Source organism: Sipha flava, unplaced genomic scaffold (genome assembly GCF_003268045.1).
Source record: "Sipha flava isolate LNK unplaced genomic scaffold, YSA_version1 130_pilon_pilon, whole genome shotgun sequence".
NCBI classification, from domain to species: Eukaryota; Metazoa; Arthropoda; class Insecta; order Hemiptera; family Aphididae; genus Sipha; species Sipha flava.
In genome coordinates, this window is record NW_020271756.1 from 465482 (window position 1) to 481556 (window position 16075).

At 30.0% G+C, this 16075-nt stretch overlaps 4 protein-coding genes across 4 annotated transcripts; 1 reads left to right on the forward strand and 3 right to left on the reverse strand.

Moving 5' to 3' along the window:
• Positions 1 to 6: 6 nt before the first annotated feature.
• On the forward strand, positions 7 to 1422 carry LOC112694518. Its single transcript, XM_025570011.1, has 2 exons — positions 7 to 565; positions 660 to 1422. Exons 1-2 carry the CDS (start codon positions 103 to 105, stop codon positions 1385 to 1387), a joined length of 1191 nt encoding a protein of 396 aa, XP_025425796.1. The 5' UTR covers positions 7 to 102; the 3' UTR covers positions 1388 to 1422.
• A 764-nt stretch (positions 1423 to 2186) lies between these two features.
• Positions 2187 to 2957, reverse strand: LOC112694448. Its single transcript, XM_025569912.1, has one exon. It carries the CDS (start codon positions 2955 to 2957, stop codon positions 2187 to 2189), a length of 771 nt encoding a protein of 256 aa, XP_025425697.1.
• Positions 2958 to 3916: 959 nt separating this feature from the next.
• On the reverse strand, positions 3917 to 4715 carry LOC112694449. The gene is made up of 2 exons (XM_025569913.1): positions 4514 to 4715; positions 3917 to 4431 (listed from the first exon to the last, which is right to left on the reverse strand). The coding sequence occupies exons 1-2, from the start codon at positions 4713 to 4715 to the stop codon at positions 3917 to 3919; spliced, it is 717 nt and encodes a 238-aa protein (XP_025425698.1).
• Positions 4716 to 14878: 10163 nt separating this feature from the next.
• LOC112694513 (glutathione S-transferase-like) lies at positions 14879 to 15857 on the reverse strand. Its single transcript, XM_025570004.1, has 3 exons — positions 15660 to 15857; positions 15417 to 15559; positions 14879 to 15108 (listed from the first exon to the last, which is right to left on the reverse strand). Exons 1-3 carry the CDS (start codon positions 15832 to 15834, stop codon positions 14941 to 14943), a joined length of 486 nt encoding a protein of 161 aa, XP_025425789.1. The 5' UTR covers positions 15835 to 15857; the 3' UTR covers positions 14879 to 14940.
• Positions 15858 to 16075: the final 218 nt, after the last annotated feature.

Consider the following 16075-nt stretch of genomic DNA (forward strand, 5'->3'; position numbering starts at 1 on the left):
GCAGTTGATTTATTTGGCAATTTAGAAACTCTCTATGTTTTTCTTTGGTGTTCAAAAAAAAGAGCAACGATTTTCAGAGAAATTCAAATTGAATGTGGTAATATGGAAGGTAAAAATAATCCATTGCATGCTGTTAAGAGAGTAAGTACAACACGTTGGAGTTCTCATGCGGCAGCATTATATGTAGTTTTAAAATTCCACAATGCAGTTTTAAAAACATTAAATAAAATTAAAGATTCTGAAGGATCTGCTGATGTAGTAGTTGGTGCGAGTTGTAGTGGTTTGATATCATACCTTACATCCCAACGTTTTCTTCTAACAGCATTATTATTCAAAACTATATTTCAAATACTTGAACCTGTCACCCGCCAATTGCAGTCCCAAGATATGGATATGCTTATGGCCACAAATATTTTAAATAATGTGATTCATCAAATCAAAGAACTTAGAAATGCTGATTCGTTTAAAAGATTACTAAAAAGGACTGATGAGTTTGCTGAAAATAGTATTGTTGACTTTTTACCTCTTGTATCTAGTCGACCCAAACGTGTTCCAAGAAAATCAGGTGTATATAATTTTCATAATAAATATCAATTATTAATTAAATTTATTAAGAAAGTATGATTGTTCTTAATTTCAAAATGTAATATTAATTTCAGGTGAATATTGTCAGGATGAAATTATATCATGTCCCATGAAAAAATTTAGAATTGATACATACAATGTCATAATGGATATTCTTTTAGCAGAGTTAAGTGGACGTTTTGAAAGCACCAATATAGGATCTCTAAAAGACTTATCCCTTCTTTCATTTAGACGTATTCGAGAAGTTCAAAATAATCCACACATTGTACCTTGTGATGCCTTTGACGCTTTGTGTACCATGTACTCACAAATCGATAAAAACTCATTATTGACAGAATATATTGAATTTTGTAAAAATTTTACTGAAATAGAAAACAGTATTTTACTTCCTAAGTATCTTAACAACAATTTAATAGTTGAAGATTATGAAGATTCACTAGAGTTAAACGCATATAGTTATGATAGTGCGGAAGAAGATTCTGCAAAAGTTGTTTATCATAACATAGCAAGTACGAGGGAATTATTTAAACTATTTTGTTTGGCTAAATTAGCTAATATTTTTCCAAATTTATATTTAGTTTTAAAATTATCTATCACATTACCTGTGACAAGCTGTAGCGTAGAGCGAACTTTTTCTAAATTAAAACTTATAAAAACAAAGTTAAGAACAACTATGTCACAAGATCGTCTCGATAGTTTAATGAAAATATCATGTGAGCAAGATATAATTATTAATAATGAAAATGTAATTTTGTTATTTGCAGCTAAAAGTAGTGTTCTAACTAAATGTTTGATTTATTAATAAATATTTAATACTTATAATAATATTGTTACGAAAGGACATAATTATTATTAATATTGTATATAATATAATATAAAAGGTTGCGTTTTGACATTTTGTTTGTATTTTGTAGTAGGTATCATAGCAATTAGCAGATAATTAAATATAATTATATTTTATATTTATGTTAAAATTTACATACGAATTAGTTGGAAAATATAAGAGAGTTTATCAAAAATAAAAGTGGATGGAAAATTGTTTGACAGGTTTCAAATTTATTAAGTGGTGGTCGGAGGTCAATGCCATACATGTAATTTTGTACTTCGGCGCCACTGAATGTATGTAACCTGCCAAGATTAAATTTTGTTAAATCTATTGAAATTTAAATTAATTAAGATTTTTGAAATAATATTTTATACATATTAATTTAGTTTTTAAGATAATGATTATTATCATAACCTATTCGATAAGTTATAGCTTTTGGCGGCAGAAGCTTTGTTCACGATAAATTTTAGCACTAATGGTTCAAAATAAATGTTTTACTAATAGTTTTTCAATATGTTATCTACAAAACTTTTTTGTAGACAATGTTCTTCACTGATTTATTAGTAGGCGACAAAATCACCAAGCTACTGGGTGAACTTACGCGTGAGCAAGCTACGTAGAACTGCCCATATGAAAAACAGTTTTCTTCCAAATCTATTCCTGCAAATTTAAGAGTTTGGCCTTGAGACTTGTTTATAGTCATTGCAAAACAGACTTTCAGGGGAAACTATAATCGTTTAAATTCGAACGGATGATCATTCGGAATTAAAAGGATTCATGGTACAAACACAGTTTCCCCTTTTGCACATTCTGTTGAAATTGTGGTTTCTACTATATTGCGATGTAAAGCTTTGACTTTAAGCCTGGTCCTATTGCACAGTTTAGGCGGTTTCAAATTTCGCAACAACATAATAGGTGTGCCCATACGCAGAATAAGCCTATGATATGGCATGCCCGGTGGTTTCAATGAATTTAAAAATTCAACCGGATAATAAGTTGCATCGTCCATGTTGACCACCGTGTCTATAGAAGTATATACTTTTTCTTCCCCTTCAAAAGACATCAGCAGTGTATCATTGATAGCCGCCGCTTGGTCATTTTTTGGAGTGAGTATAGCACGTTCACACAACCATTCCATAGGCTTATCATGAATAAGAGCAATATCTGGATAAATTTTTGATATTAAATCCTGAACCGTAGTTACAATTGTACACAAATTTTCTGGGATAGTTATCATTTCATCAAACGATGAATAATCACCATTGCCAATTTCAAGTAAAAGATCTGAAAATCCACCAGCAAACTTTTCCTCTCCCAAGTGTACCCTCATATTTTTTGACAGTTTGAGTATATTAATCTTAGTCCATAAAGTGGATCTTTTAAGACATGACTTGACTTCATCAGTTCTGGTCCCTTTTGGTACTACTGGTAGAGTCTGCCTAAAGTCTCCAGCCAGTAAAACCGTTACACCACCCATTAACCTTTTATTTTCCCTTATATCCTTTAGAGATCTATTTAAAGCCTCAACGCCACCCTTATGCGCCATTGTAATTTCGTCCCACACTATTAATTTTGTATCTTTTAAAACTTCCGCAAAATTACTTTGATTTGATATATTACAAAAGGGAGTGGCCGATGTTTTTAGATTGAGTCGTAATTTGAAGGTAGGTTAGGTAGGTAGCATGGGCCGTTCGACCACCCTCGAGCAGTGTTGCTGCCATTCAAGAAGATACTACAGCTAAGGCAATGTCGCGAGTACTTCTAACTTTCGCTAAAATCAAATTGATTAAGAAAGTTTTTCCAGTTCCACCTGGAGCATCTAAAAAAGTATATTCAACCCTCATTATTATTAACACTTGTAATAATTTGATTGTAAGCAAACTTTTGTTCGTCATTCAGAGATTCTTCATTGTTTCTTACGACGTCTTCTAAGGTTACTAAGTCATAACTTGTTTCCTTGAGATACTCTCTATTATAAAATTGTTCAGATTTGCTTGGCTGAGGTAAGCCATATTCTTTAAGTGGCTGACCACCTAATGCTAACACGGAATCTTCTATTACCGATAAGCATTTGTTCAACGCTACGTCCGCTAAGTGTTCTGCATCCACGGAATCCTGTCGTTCTAATCGTATTTTAAAATCTTCAGATAGGTATTCTTTGAATTTATCCCAAAGATATAAGGGATCTGTTACTTGGCAGAACACTAATATAATCGTAAATAGATCCCGTATCATATGCGGAGATTAGCAAAGTACTGCCTCTTCTAGTGCTGCGTACAAATGTTCATCATCTTCAAGTAACCCTAGAGCCTTACACGTGGATTTAAAAGTGGGATATACTTGACCATTTACAGTTTTCAACGCTTCAAACGAAATCGGGCCCCGGATTTCATGGAGAAGCATACGAAGGTGATAACATTCTGTATTGTTTGGATGAACCGTATAAACTCTACCCAGAGCGTGCTCTCTTTTGATATCTGGCCAGCCAACAACGTTAACTCCTCTCTACCTTCTTTGGAACTTTTTTTTGTCCCAAACGTAATATGCAGGTACTTCTGGGTAAAGCAAATTTTTTGCAAAGTCATCCACTTTACACAAATTAAAAAATGAGAGAAGTGTAGTTGTAGGAGGACTATTCACTCTGTCATGTAGGTTTTGTTCATTAAAGTAAACCCTTTGTCCATTTTCTAAATGGACAGCAAAGTGAACAACGGTAGGGAAACGCTCATGAATTGGAAATTCAAGGATTCGCCACACGGCTTCTGATGAACTTATATATCGTCCACTTTCGTAAGTTTTTATTTCGTCTTTCTCATTTTCTAAGGCAAATGAAGCCTGATCCGAGCCCTTATTTACGTATTTGCACACATATTTTATGGACTTCACCGAACTGCAATATTCCACATTGACGTGAGCGTTACATGTTCTTAACAGTAATGGATTATAAGGAACTATCCAACGATTATCTATATTTACACCTTTGATATTGACGGAAAATCCACGGTTGACCGTCTCTTGTACTTCGGATAACCGTCATCACCAGTTTGAGTTTCCTTAATGAGATCTTGGGGTAATGTTTACTGCACGCGTTATTTTTCATACATGGTGAATTTCGATTAAAACAGTCACAAGGGCCATGAATCATATTATATTTAACGATTTCGTGAAGCTGAGGGTCACGTATGAGATCGGGTATTTCAGCACAAATAACATTGTCGATTTGATCCGGAGTAATGTGATGCTGTAGCCATAAAAGAATATCAATATGTGGTACACCTCTCTTTTGCCATTCTGTTGAATACATATAGCATCTCACTTCTCCGAATATTTTACCTTTTGTCAATAAGTTCATGCTCTTTTTGACTTTTAACCGAAACACTCTTGCAATTATATCATGTCGATCATATAATCTTTGACCGAGAAGTAAGAGCTCTTTTATCTCGTCCCAGCGAGGATTACATGTAAAAGTAATAAAAAGGTCAGGACGACCGTAATGTGTAACGTAGGTCATAGCATCTTGTATTCTTTCGTGCATGTACCTTGGCCCACCAGTAAAAGTTGACTGGAGTATAACCATTTGGCCTAACTGATTAGCTTCTATGTCTCGTCGTCCAATCGCATCTTTTAAATGAATATAACTATCTGCACGCAATTTGGCTTGGTTGTTTTTGATGTAATTTAGTCTTTCAGTTTCAATTTTGGCGTATTCATCTACCAAATATTGACTGAAAAGAGAACGATAATTAACTAAATAGTTGTCTTCCCCTTCTCTGACCATTATTCTATATGAGTAAAAACTTGATGCAGAGACAGTTTTTTTAAGCGGTAACTTGGTTTTTGGATCGCGTTGTGGTATATTGATTGCATACCCATCATCCCCTCAACAAAACATTAAAGGATACTGCAGTGCGTCGTATGTTTGATGTATCTCACTGATATGGTGAAGTAAATTACTTCGGTTTTCGAGGATGATGTCTCTTCGATCAAACTGCTGATCTACTAACACTAAAGCAACTTCATTTGCCGTTGGTGCATTATACCTGCCTCTATGTTCTTCTGGTGGTTTTTTATCTGCATGTATTACAACTTTAAATGACTCTGAAGGAGGTATTTTATCGATGGTAAATTGTAATGATCAATTGTAAATTATGCGGTGGCATGCCTAATAAATCCAATGAGTTTAAAAACTCTGTTGGATAATTTACAACTTCAGTAGCATCGCAAACTGTATCTAGATTTGTATGACACCAAGTTTTCTGGTAACAAATTTTGTATTTTGAGATTCATTTCGTTGACCTCCACATTTTTTGCTACTAAAATTGCTCTTTCTGCCAGCCACTCATGATTTGTGTATTGTCTGTGTACACTGGGACATATCTGGTCAATGAGAGCATCTTGCGAATAAATGATTGTGCAGAAATCGTTCGGTAATTTTATACATCCCGTTTCATCTGTAGTAACTTTCCCATCTCCAATATCTAACAATTGTTTTGAGAATCTTTTGCACGCAGCTTTTTTTGATTGAATCGAAATCGAAATATCGAAATCATTCGCTATCTATCTTTATATATATTTCGACCATGAATTGTTGACAAAGCTTATGCATCGTAAAATAACTTAGTCCTGATTGCGTCTAATCATCAACCGATATGCATAATAATTTTTTGAACTAACATTCTTATTTGTTTTGGCACCTGTTGCGGGATCTTTTTGTTTAATATTTATGCAATACCCGTCATTTACTACCAAAAATAAAATTAATAGTTTTTAAATAGTTTTTAATAGTTTTTTAATAATTTTTTAATAGTTTTATTTAATATAATTAATTTTCAATAGCGCAGTTATCGACCTGATCAAAAAATATTAAATCGATTTCAACCCTTTAAATTCAAAATATCAAAAAATCCTTTCTTAGCGCACGTCTACATCATAATAGCTATCTGTATGCCAAATTTCAGCCAGATCCGTCCAATGGTTTGAGCTGTGCGTTGATAGCAGTCAATCAGCTTACTGTTTTATATATACAGATATCTGGTCCAACCGGACAATAATATTGGATAATCCAGCTATAAAACTGATTGTCATTATCTGCATCTTTATAACGTAATACTACAGATAACTACAGATAAATAATAAGAGTAATAATTTTAAAATAATATACTTCAGCTGTTTTGAACATTCGCTATTATGGCTTTTAGCTATTTTATACTTAGCTATTTTGATATTCGCTTTTTTGGATTCGCGGTTATGACGGGTTACCATTTTTTATTTACAATTTTTCTTCTTGTTTTTTAATCGTCCGTCGAACACTATTTACGGGTCGTCACTTGCTGAAACGTCTGCCGTCATTGTAAGTAGTGAGACAATTGGTCCAACGGGAACTGCAACTTTCGAAGAGTCACAAGTCGCAACATTTTTCGCACACTTTTACCCTTCACCAGGATCCTGCGGCGAGTAGTCGACCGTCGATATTTTCTTTACTAATGCGGCAATCACCTCTTTTGGCCAATCCAAGTTGGTGGACTACTTCATAAAATATTTTGTCCAAGACTTTTCTTGCATTCAGTTAAATTCTTCGGCACGTTTTCAGATTTTAAACAACATGTTTAACAACAGTGAATCGCGTTAATTTTCGTTTATCTGTAAATGTAACGAAAACACTCATTGCTCATTGAACTTTCTCGATCATGAATCTAAATCATTGCTTATCGTGGATATGGTATGAAATGATTGGTAGAGAACATTTTAGAACTTTTAACGTGGTAAGTGAGCAGTTACTTGGTTAATTTAACCAAATAGTCACTTGGGTTACTCGGGTTGTATATATAACGCTGACTGACAAAAATAGTATTTTTAATGTATTGTCCAAAAATACCGAGCAAAGTATGCATAGACCAGACAATGTAAACTGCCCGTAACAAACATATATGTATGTATATGTATGTATATCACATTAAATTTAAAAAATATAATATTATATAACTAATGTAATATAACTAATATTCCTACCAATTATAACTTCAATTTTCCAACCACTAAATCGAGGAATAATTCAAAATTTTTACGTTCATTATCGTCAATTACTTCTTCGTCATATATTATATAAAGTGGTTCAAAATGGAGGGAACAAATCTTTAAACGTTTTAGATATAATATGTAGAACTACCGATGTTACAACATGTTTATAAATATAGATCAAATAACAATTTTATCGCTATTTTTATTCATATATATATTTTTTTATAATGGGTACCATGATAATATAGATTTAAAAAAATAAAGGGCGGCATTTTAAAATCAGCTCTTAGGTAGCATATTCGTTAATCCGACACTGATTCGAAATTTCAGGTTTCTAGCAACTAGGAATTTTTTATGGGGGGGGGTGTTGGTCCAAAATTTTTATTTTATCTGTTTTCTAATTATAATTATAATTTAACTCAATACCAACAAATAACTGTTAATATACTATAGTATGGTTTATATATTATAGGTATATTATATAATCTATAAACTTTGTATATTGAAGATAATATGAAATTAAAATACACTATATACTTTTATTATACTATTTACTATTAATCCGTAGAGTATGTAGAAATTTCAATAGGGGGTCCGAACCCGAAAACTCCCCCTTGGGTACGCCTTTGAGTTTCAACATTATGTAAAATTGAATTATTCATATATTTTTTTATTTATTAAATTTAAAACGTATAATATTATTCGTATTAAATAGTATAATTTTTATTTATTAGTTTACTACTATATGAATAATCTTATATATAAGACTAATCTTTGAGACCAGCATTTCTGCTGATAAACTAACTGTCGATATATTCAAAATAACCTGATATATCAAAAATATGAACTAGTATTTAAAATGTAAATAGTAATGAATCATATCGTTTGTATGATTGGTAATAATATTTGTCATTCCGCATACAATTCTGCGTAGCCCACTGGTTAAATATTACTAAAAACCAAGTAATAATCAAATTTATAAATAGAACATAACTTCGTAGCCAACTGTAAACTGTAGGTAATATAAGAATATTAAGTAAAATAATATGATTTTCTATAATATTTTGATTGCTGTTTATAGTTTAATAGTTAGACAAAAACTGGAACAGTAAAACGTGCAATTATTGAATACTGTTTTAATCATGTATTCGACAACTAAATTATATATTATTGTCTATAGTGGAAAAAAAATGTCCAACCCAATAAACCACAATAATTTACAATTTATTGATGAAATACTGAAATAGGTAAATATTCTAGGAAACTGGGGGTGCTAATTTGAAATAAGGAGGTGCTAAGCACCCCCGAGTGCTCCCTTATGTGCGCCTATGGTCTCATCCATCCAACGAAAACACCAGTCGGCAGTCGGACTTGTTTTATTATAGCCTAGAAGGACCTAATTTTACTTACGGAAAACAAATATTACATATTTCGTAGTACAGTGTATACACGAATAAAATTTATGTAACTACCTTCTTGCTATACAATATAAAATATTATTATATATATATATATATATATATATAATTAAACTGTAAATTTTAAGAACGTGCGACACTGAAACATATATATATGTTAAAAATTAAAAATACGACCACATATAGTTAATTATACTTCATACATTGAGTAAAAAATTGTAGTTGACATTTTTCGTATTATTCACTCCCCCTAATGATTTTCATCTTTGGGACGACCCTGGACATTACAAGTACTTTTGTAACATAATACGTGAGACGTCGGACTGCATGTTTGTACGCATACAACTACATAATGCGACCATTGTATTTATAGTATATTTACGCCTGTTTAATTATAAAACTTAACAATAATACTTACTGTATTCATATTTTCATAGTAGTACTTTACACATGGTTACGTGCACGATACGCACATGTGTATAATTATACTACCATCGAAGTTACAACCGTGAGCAACAATATAATAATCTCGGCGTATAATCGTTAAATTAAGCTATATTTTAGGTAGTAGCTGATTTTATAACAGGTAAACATAATGATTGTGATATTATTGTGGATGAGATTAAAAATAATTTGAAACATTAAGGAGTTTAGTCTATTGAAACGTTTGATAATTTATATTTTTACAAGATTTTTAAACAAGATATGTAACGCCATTTAAAATCGAACAATTAGTATTTTATCTAAATTTTTAGGATAGATTACTTCACTCAGATATGGCAACCTATAAATTATATATTTTGACAAAATATGAAAATATAAGAAACACTTACTTGTGTTAATCTAATAGAATTTCAGATGAATCAATTTATTAATATTTGATAATAACATAAAAAATTGTCTTCTATAGAGCAATTGTGTACATAGGTACGTAATTTATAATAACATTTAAAAAAAAAATGTTAGTAATTTTAAATGTGGGATGGGCTACGGTAATTACTCCAACTCTACTCATAAAAAATAAGACTTTTCGAAAAAACTTATAGAGCAGGAATTATGAATTTAAGGGCAGGAATAAGCAGGAATTGAGCACTAATTATTGGTGGAAAAACAATTGCAAAATTAAAAATGAAGATCTTTATTATTTAAGTTTCAAACCAATAAAATCCACATTGATGATTATTATTTTTCCGAAATCTATCGCTAAAGTGCGATAGATAGAAGCATTGGCGTAACTAGAAAAAACCTAGGGACGGCAATATAATATATTTATTATTACCAAAACCCTGACCTCCCTCCCCCTCGCTAGTTAAAACATATTTTTATTGTATGTATTTTATACACTATATCTAATTGTTTGATTTTACATAAGTCTTTTAACTCATTTTATGGTTTAGATAAATATAAATTGTAAGTAGCATGTACTAGGTACCAATATTGTTAAATAATTTCCATAAAAGTTCATTAATAAAAGGTGCTATTTGTACTGTTGGATTATCTGGGGGGGGGGGCAAAATTATACCTTTATCTCTCAAAAGATTGTCAGAGGGGGCACTTGCCCACCCCCTTTCCCCTACAATTACGCCACTGGATAAAAGTATGGATTGTGTTATATAACATTACAGTACCTAGTGTCTCTATATTTTTAATTACGTATACGTAATAGTATACTATCGTGTTTCGACGGTAAACTATTACTATTTTTTAAAATTTTTTTGCTTATTAAAAATAACCACATTACTATGTTTAAGGTCAAAACAATGCTCAGTGGTGAACCATGCATTTTCAGGTTGCTTAACTTAATCTACCTGGTCCGACTTTAAACAATAGTCCATAACCTCTATTGTCCGAGAACGGTGAATCACCGTTAAAAAGGCTTTCGTGCAATAGTGCATCGTTTCCGTGCTGTTCCGGTGGTTTAACCATTAAATACTAACACCAATAAAGCGTTCCAGTACACTGGTCAATAGTCTTGTCTTCTGTGAGTTTACCTACTAAGGAGAGGAGGAAATAACTATTGACATCATAAATTCATAATTCGACGAAAAATTCCAATTTTAAAAATAATTTTTTACAAGTTTATTGCACAATACATCACATTTAGCCAATGGAATGTATCTTATACCGGTGTAACACGATTGCACACTTTCTACCTTTTTACCTAAAAAAAAACACAACACCATTGCGCACTTTTTACCTTTTTATATATATAATAATTTTTATGTATTATATAGCAAAAAACAACACAATTGCACAAAAAATGATATGTGTATATATAGCTATGTATATTGTATAATAATTTATGTACAACCTAAAATAATGTATTATTTTATATGTATTATATAATAATTATTAATTATTACATATTAATTCACAATTTTTCTTCCCAATCATTACAGGCTTAAAGACTGTCAACAATTGTTTTTTTTTCTAAATTACAAGTAAGCTAAATGCCTAAAATTATTTTATTTTGAGCTTTAAGAAACCCACCTATAATGGATACTATAGGGGCGACTGGTCAGTAAATAATATTTTATCACCAATAACTGATAGGCTAGTGTTCATATCCGATAATAAAGTTAGATAATATTTATTTCATCAGTCACCAGTCACACACGGGCGCCCTTATGGCGCAATGTGTATATTTCCGTATTTTTTTTGTGAAATTTTGTTTTTGGAAAATGGATATAAAAATACAAAAAAAATTTAAAATCGAAAAAGGTAAGCCATGTCTTTTAGTTGATGGATATAAATTTAGTGAATCTAAAGTTCTGAAAAAATATGGAAATATTCGGTATCGCTGTACAAATAAAAATTGTACAGTCAGCTTACTAGTTGACAAGAATGTGACTAAAGTGTTGAGTATGTTAAAAAAGCATATACATGACGAGATTCTAGAGAATATTATTAGCAGGCGAGTTGTGAGTTCTCGTTTAAAAAGAAAATGCGAAAATGATTTGCTCATTAGACCCAATAAAATAATTAGACAAAAACTTAGAAATACGGAAAAATATATCCAGCCGGTTTATTCTTATGTTAAGTTATGGAGAAAATGTATGTATGATAAACGTAAAAAAATATGTAATAATTGGGAAGGAAAATTGTGAATTAACGTGTAATAATTAATAATTATACATGCATACATTATTTTATGTTGTACGTAAATTATTATACAATATATATAGATATATATATATACTCATATCATTTTACGTACATATAATATCGTGTTACGCCCATCTTATACATATACTTAATTTATTGAATATGTGTAATCAATATTTTTAGTAAAATATTATTTGTTTTCGAAATAACTCGCCTTGTTTGGTAATTTTAATTCGTGGTTTGGTATTTCAACTTCAACCATATTGTCATAGAATTAATAATTAAAATACATTTAAAAAAAATTAAAAGTACCGTTGTATATTTTAAATATCTATTGATGGATTCATTTTAATTTAGCTGATCGTCCTTGGGAGAATTCCGACAAATTAATAAATTATGTACGTGAAGTGGTTTTCAAGGTAAAACATTAAAATTCAATGGGCCTGATACGATTTTTAAACAAGTTTGAGTGTAAAAGTTGTCAATTGATTTATTAATCATGCTAATAATGATTATTAATATTTATTTTATAAACAAACTAAATATCTCAAACTCGTTTTAATAGATCGTCAATTTTAAGCTGCAGTATCTAATTTTATTTTAATCGTAACAGTTATAACTGTTCGTTTATACCAAATATTCGAACATTTTATTCAAATAATGTAACTACGTGTTTGTAAATTATCCAACCTAACTTGATTTTATTAAAAATCAGGTCTGTGAAATATTTTAACTGATACATTTTCACACAGATATTATCTGTCGTCCTATAATTTTTAAATATCGTCTTGATAAATTATAACAGTTAGATATTTTTTAATCGATTTTCCTTGACTTGGTATGACCATTAACCCTGTATAACTAAATAAAAATTTTCTTAGACGTCATATTAATATGTAGTTTTTTAAAGGTGTCACTAATTATAAAAATAATCATAAAACAAGTTATAAAATATACCTATAAATCATCGTGTCTCTCATTTTGTCAAAGCTACGGATTACCTTCATAATACATCAGCAAATTTTTTTAAACTATTCAAATACGTTATCAAATTATAGTTAAAAAATCATTATGTACAATTACTTGTTTAATATTAGATTTTTTAGTGTCTTAAGACAGTTTCATCGATAGTAAAACGGCGTTACATAACACTGTTACCTGATATGAACTTAAACAGTACTCAGTTGTCATATATTATTATTCTGTGTACTATGCACTTTTTTATGTTGCATCCATTCATACAAACATTATGAATATTATGAATAATTATAACAAAATATACATAGTATTTTGTAACATGATATCCCATAATTAGGGCCCGGATTTTAATGCAAAGTGCATATTTTTTTGGTTAATCATACACAATGCTCTCTAAGAACATAATTCGTTTCATGTAACGAGGGCTTCAAAACTACAAATTTTATTTTGCATTTTTTTTCATATTTCGAAATTTTTTCGTTTAAAGAGCATTTTTAGTATTATTGGGTCATTTTGTTGGTTTTTAATGCATATTTGTTCGATTTACTAAATAAATTTAGCCTATTCAAAATAAAATCAAAAGAAAAATTATTTTCTTGATATTTAAGTAGGTTTATCAGGTTTTTCCATACACATTGTCAATCTTTATTTTTCTATTCAGTTTTTATCTTATCTTAATTTATTATTGACTATGGAACGTCACTAGTATTAGGTCAAATAACAAATCAACTTTAGTTCGTATTACCTCGCAGACATTGCTCGTATTACGTATGAATGTGATTTTAATGTTTTAAATAGTGTGTTAAATAATGTCCAAAACAAAAAAAAATATTTCATTTTTAAGGTCATTTTTTCATTTTTAAGTTAATTTTTGTGGTAAAATGCATTTTTTAAGGACATTTTCGGTTTTTTTTTTAGAGCATTTTTGTATGGTTTTAAGTGCATTTAAATCCGAGCCCTACCCATAATAAACTATATAAACCATAGATTCTTAACCTTTTATTGGCCATAGACCTTTTTAAAGCATAAAATATAATCACAGACCCCTCTTCAAAAAAAAATTAATATATACATAAATAAATTTGTCTTTCAAGTGGCTTTCAAGTCTTTCAACAATTATTATTACCTATTTTAAAAAAGCTATCGAAACAAATTTATTTTTGAATTTTTTAAAAGAACTCACAGCCACCCCATAGACGCCCGAAGGACCATCTAGGGATCCCCAAGGGGTCCATGGACCTCCGATTAAGAATCTATGATCTAAACAATGGTCAAATTACTTATTTAATTAATCTATACTCGTTGATTCTTTTCAAACGTACATTATAGGGGTACATTATACACAAAAATACTATCATTATGTCATTATGTATAAGTATACGTAGTATAACAAATGAGGGTATGCCCCAAAAGAAATCAAATTTTGTTCCCTCAATTTTCGATAACATCGAACTCAATGTAACTAACATTTTGAACTCAATGACCTGAAATAATATTTTTAAGGATCATATAAAAAGGAGAGGAATGACCGCCGAATTCTGGTATAAAACGTGTGGTCCGTGTAGATATATAAGCCTAATGATCATACGAAAAAATTGGACGAGCTAAAATACGTATTATATTATACGAATTACACAACGGTGGTTTTACTATATTAAAAATATAAAATATATTGTTTATAAAATTAATAACGATGTGTTAGCATAGGATATAATTTATTTTACGATGAATCCGAATAAGTAATTTCATAGTTACATAAAAAACTGAAAAATCTTACTTCAAATTAAATAATTATGCAGAAGACAAATAATTGTAGAATTATACGTTTTATAGAAATTGATAATATTAAATTAAATTTTATAAACTCCACACATAAAAAAAAAAAATCAAAGTTATAAAAATACATTATTAATATTTATATTAAAATAATTTAACTATTGTATTATAATAAATTGTTTAAAATCTATTTTATTTCGTATTGCAAATTTTGGATTGATGGTTTAATTATGATTACATTGGCGAGACAGGTCGTTTTTTGATCCATGATTTGATTTGAGGTACTTCCAATACGGTTTTTTTGAGTCCTTGTAAATTTGGACGACCTTCCAACATATCAACTTTAAGCATCACATTAAAGATGTCGGATAAAGCCACAAACAGTATATCAGCCCAAGACAGCTGAAATTAAAATATTACCAGGGTTTTAAATCATATGAAAATAATATATTAATTTATATGAATAATACTAATTATACCAATTTATTTCGACAAAATTAAAGTATGACAAATATTTGGCTACATATTCATGTATGCGTTCGAGTATACTGCAATAGATATAACTAGTTCTACTGTACAAATTATATTGTTAAAAAATTATTTAAAATTATTTTATTGAAATTAGAGATAAGTAAATAATGTTTCTATTTGAAAATTCAGAAACATATAATGTTAAAATTACTGTAGGTGGAAACAATTTTAGACGTTACCTTTCCATTTACGAAGTATCCTTTGTTTTCAGCAACAGTGCTTTCAAATTTATTCAAATAAAGTGGAAGAGTTTCATTTATCAAAGGACCGTACTTCGCAGCTTTAGATTCTTCGTTTGAATCAAAGGCATATGCCACAATAGCTATAAACATTAGTAATATTATAATTTACAGTACAATTCCAATGATATATTTTCGTATTGCTATTAAACAAAAATAACTAATGTTTATTATTGTATTTACCTAGTCGTAAATCATTAAAGTTATCAACAGCGATGTCGATCAATAACGATTCCCATTCATCAGCACCGGCTAAACCAGCTTTTTTGGCCAAATAACGACTGATGGCCATGGATTGATTCAATTTTTTACCGTCGATTTCCAACACCGGAACTTTGCGAAATGGCATGGCTAACATTAATACAAACAATGTACAAATATGTGTAGGCAGATGTATTTGGACAACTCAGTCCACCTCATCTCACATGGATAACACAAATCAATACGGAACATTTAAGTCTCACTATAATATTACGCTTTAAAAATATTGTACAATATTTGTATTTTTTTTTTTTATATGTATATACTATAGGAATAATTAAAATTAAATAGAAGATTAAATACTACGTATATGATTAAAAAATGTAGGATTTAAAAAT

Excerpts from the sequence above, each read along its gene's own strand:
- LOC112694518 (XM_025570011.1), top strand. The coding sequence starts at position 103 with ATGGAAGGTAAAAATAATCCATTGCATGCTGTTAAGAGAGTAAGTACA. Across the intron at positions 566-659 it reads ACGTGTTCCAAGAAAATCAG|GTGAATATTGTCAGGATGAA; the intron begins GTGTATATAATT and ends TATTAATTTCAG.
- LOC112694448 (XM_025569912.1), bottom strand. The coding sequence starts at position 2,957 with ATGGCGCATAAGGGTGGCGTTGAGGCTTTAAATAGATCTCTAAAGGAT.
- LOC112694449 (XM_025569913.1), bottom strand. The coding sequence starts at position 4,715 with ATGTATTCAACAGAATGGCAAAAGAGAGGTGTACCACATATTGATATT. Across the intron at positions 4,432-4,513 it reads TTTTAATCGAAATTCACCAT|TACAAGAGACGGTCAACCGT; the intron begins GTATGAAAAATA and ends GGTTATCCGAAG.
- LOC112694513 (XM_025570004.1), bottom strand. The coding sequence starts at position 15,834 with ATGTTAGCCATGCCATTTCGCAAAGTTCCGGTGTTGGAAATCGACGGT. Across the intron at positions 15,560-15,659 it reads CTTTAATGATTTACGACTAG|CTATTGTGGCATATGCCTTT; the intron begins GTAAATACAATA and ends TAATGTTTATAG. Across the intron at positions 15,109-15,416 it reads GATACTTCGTAAATGGAAAG|CTGTCTTGGGCTGATATACT; the intron begins GTAACGTCTAAA and ends TTTTAATTTCAG.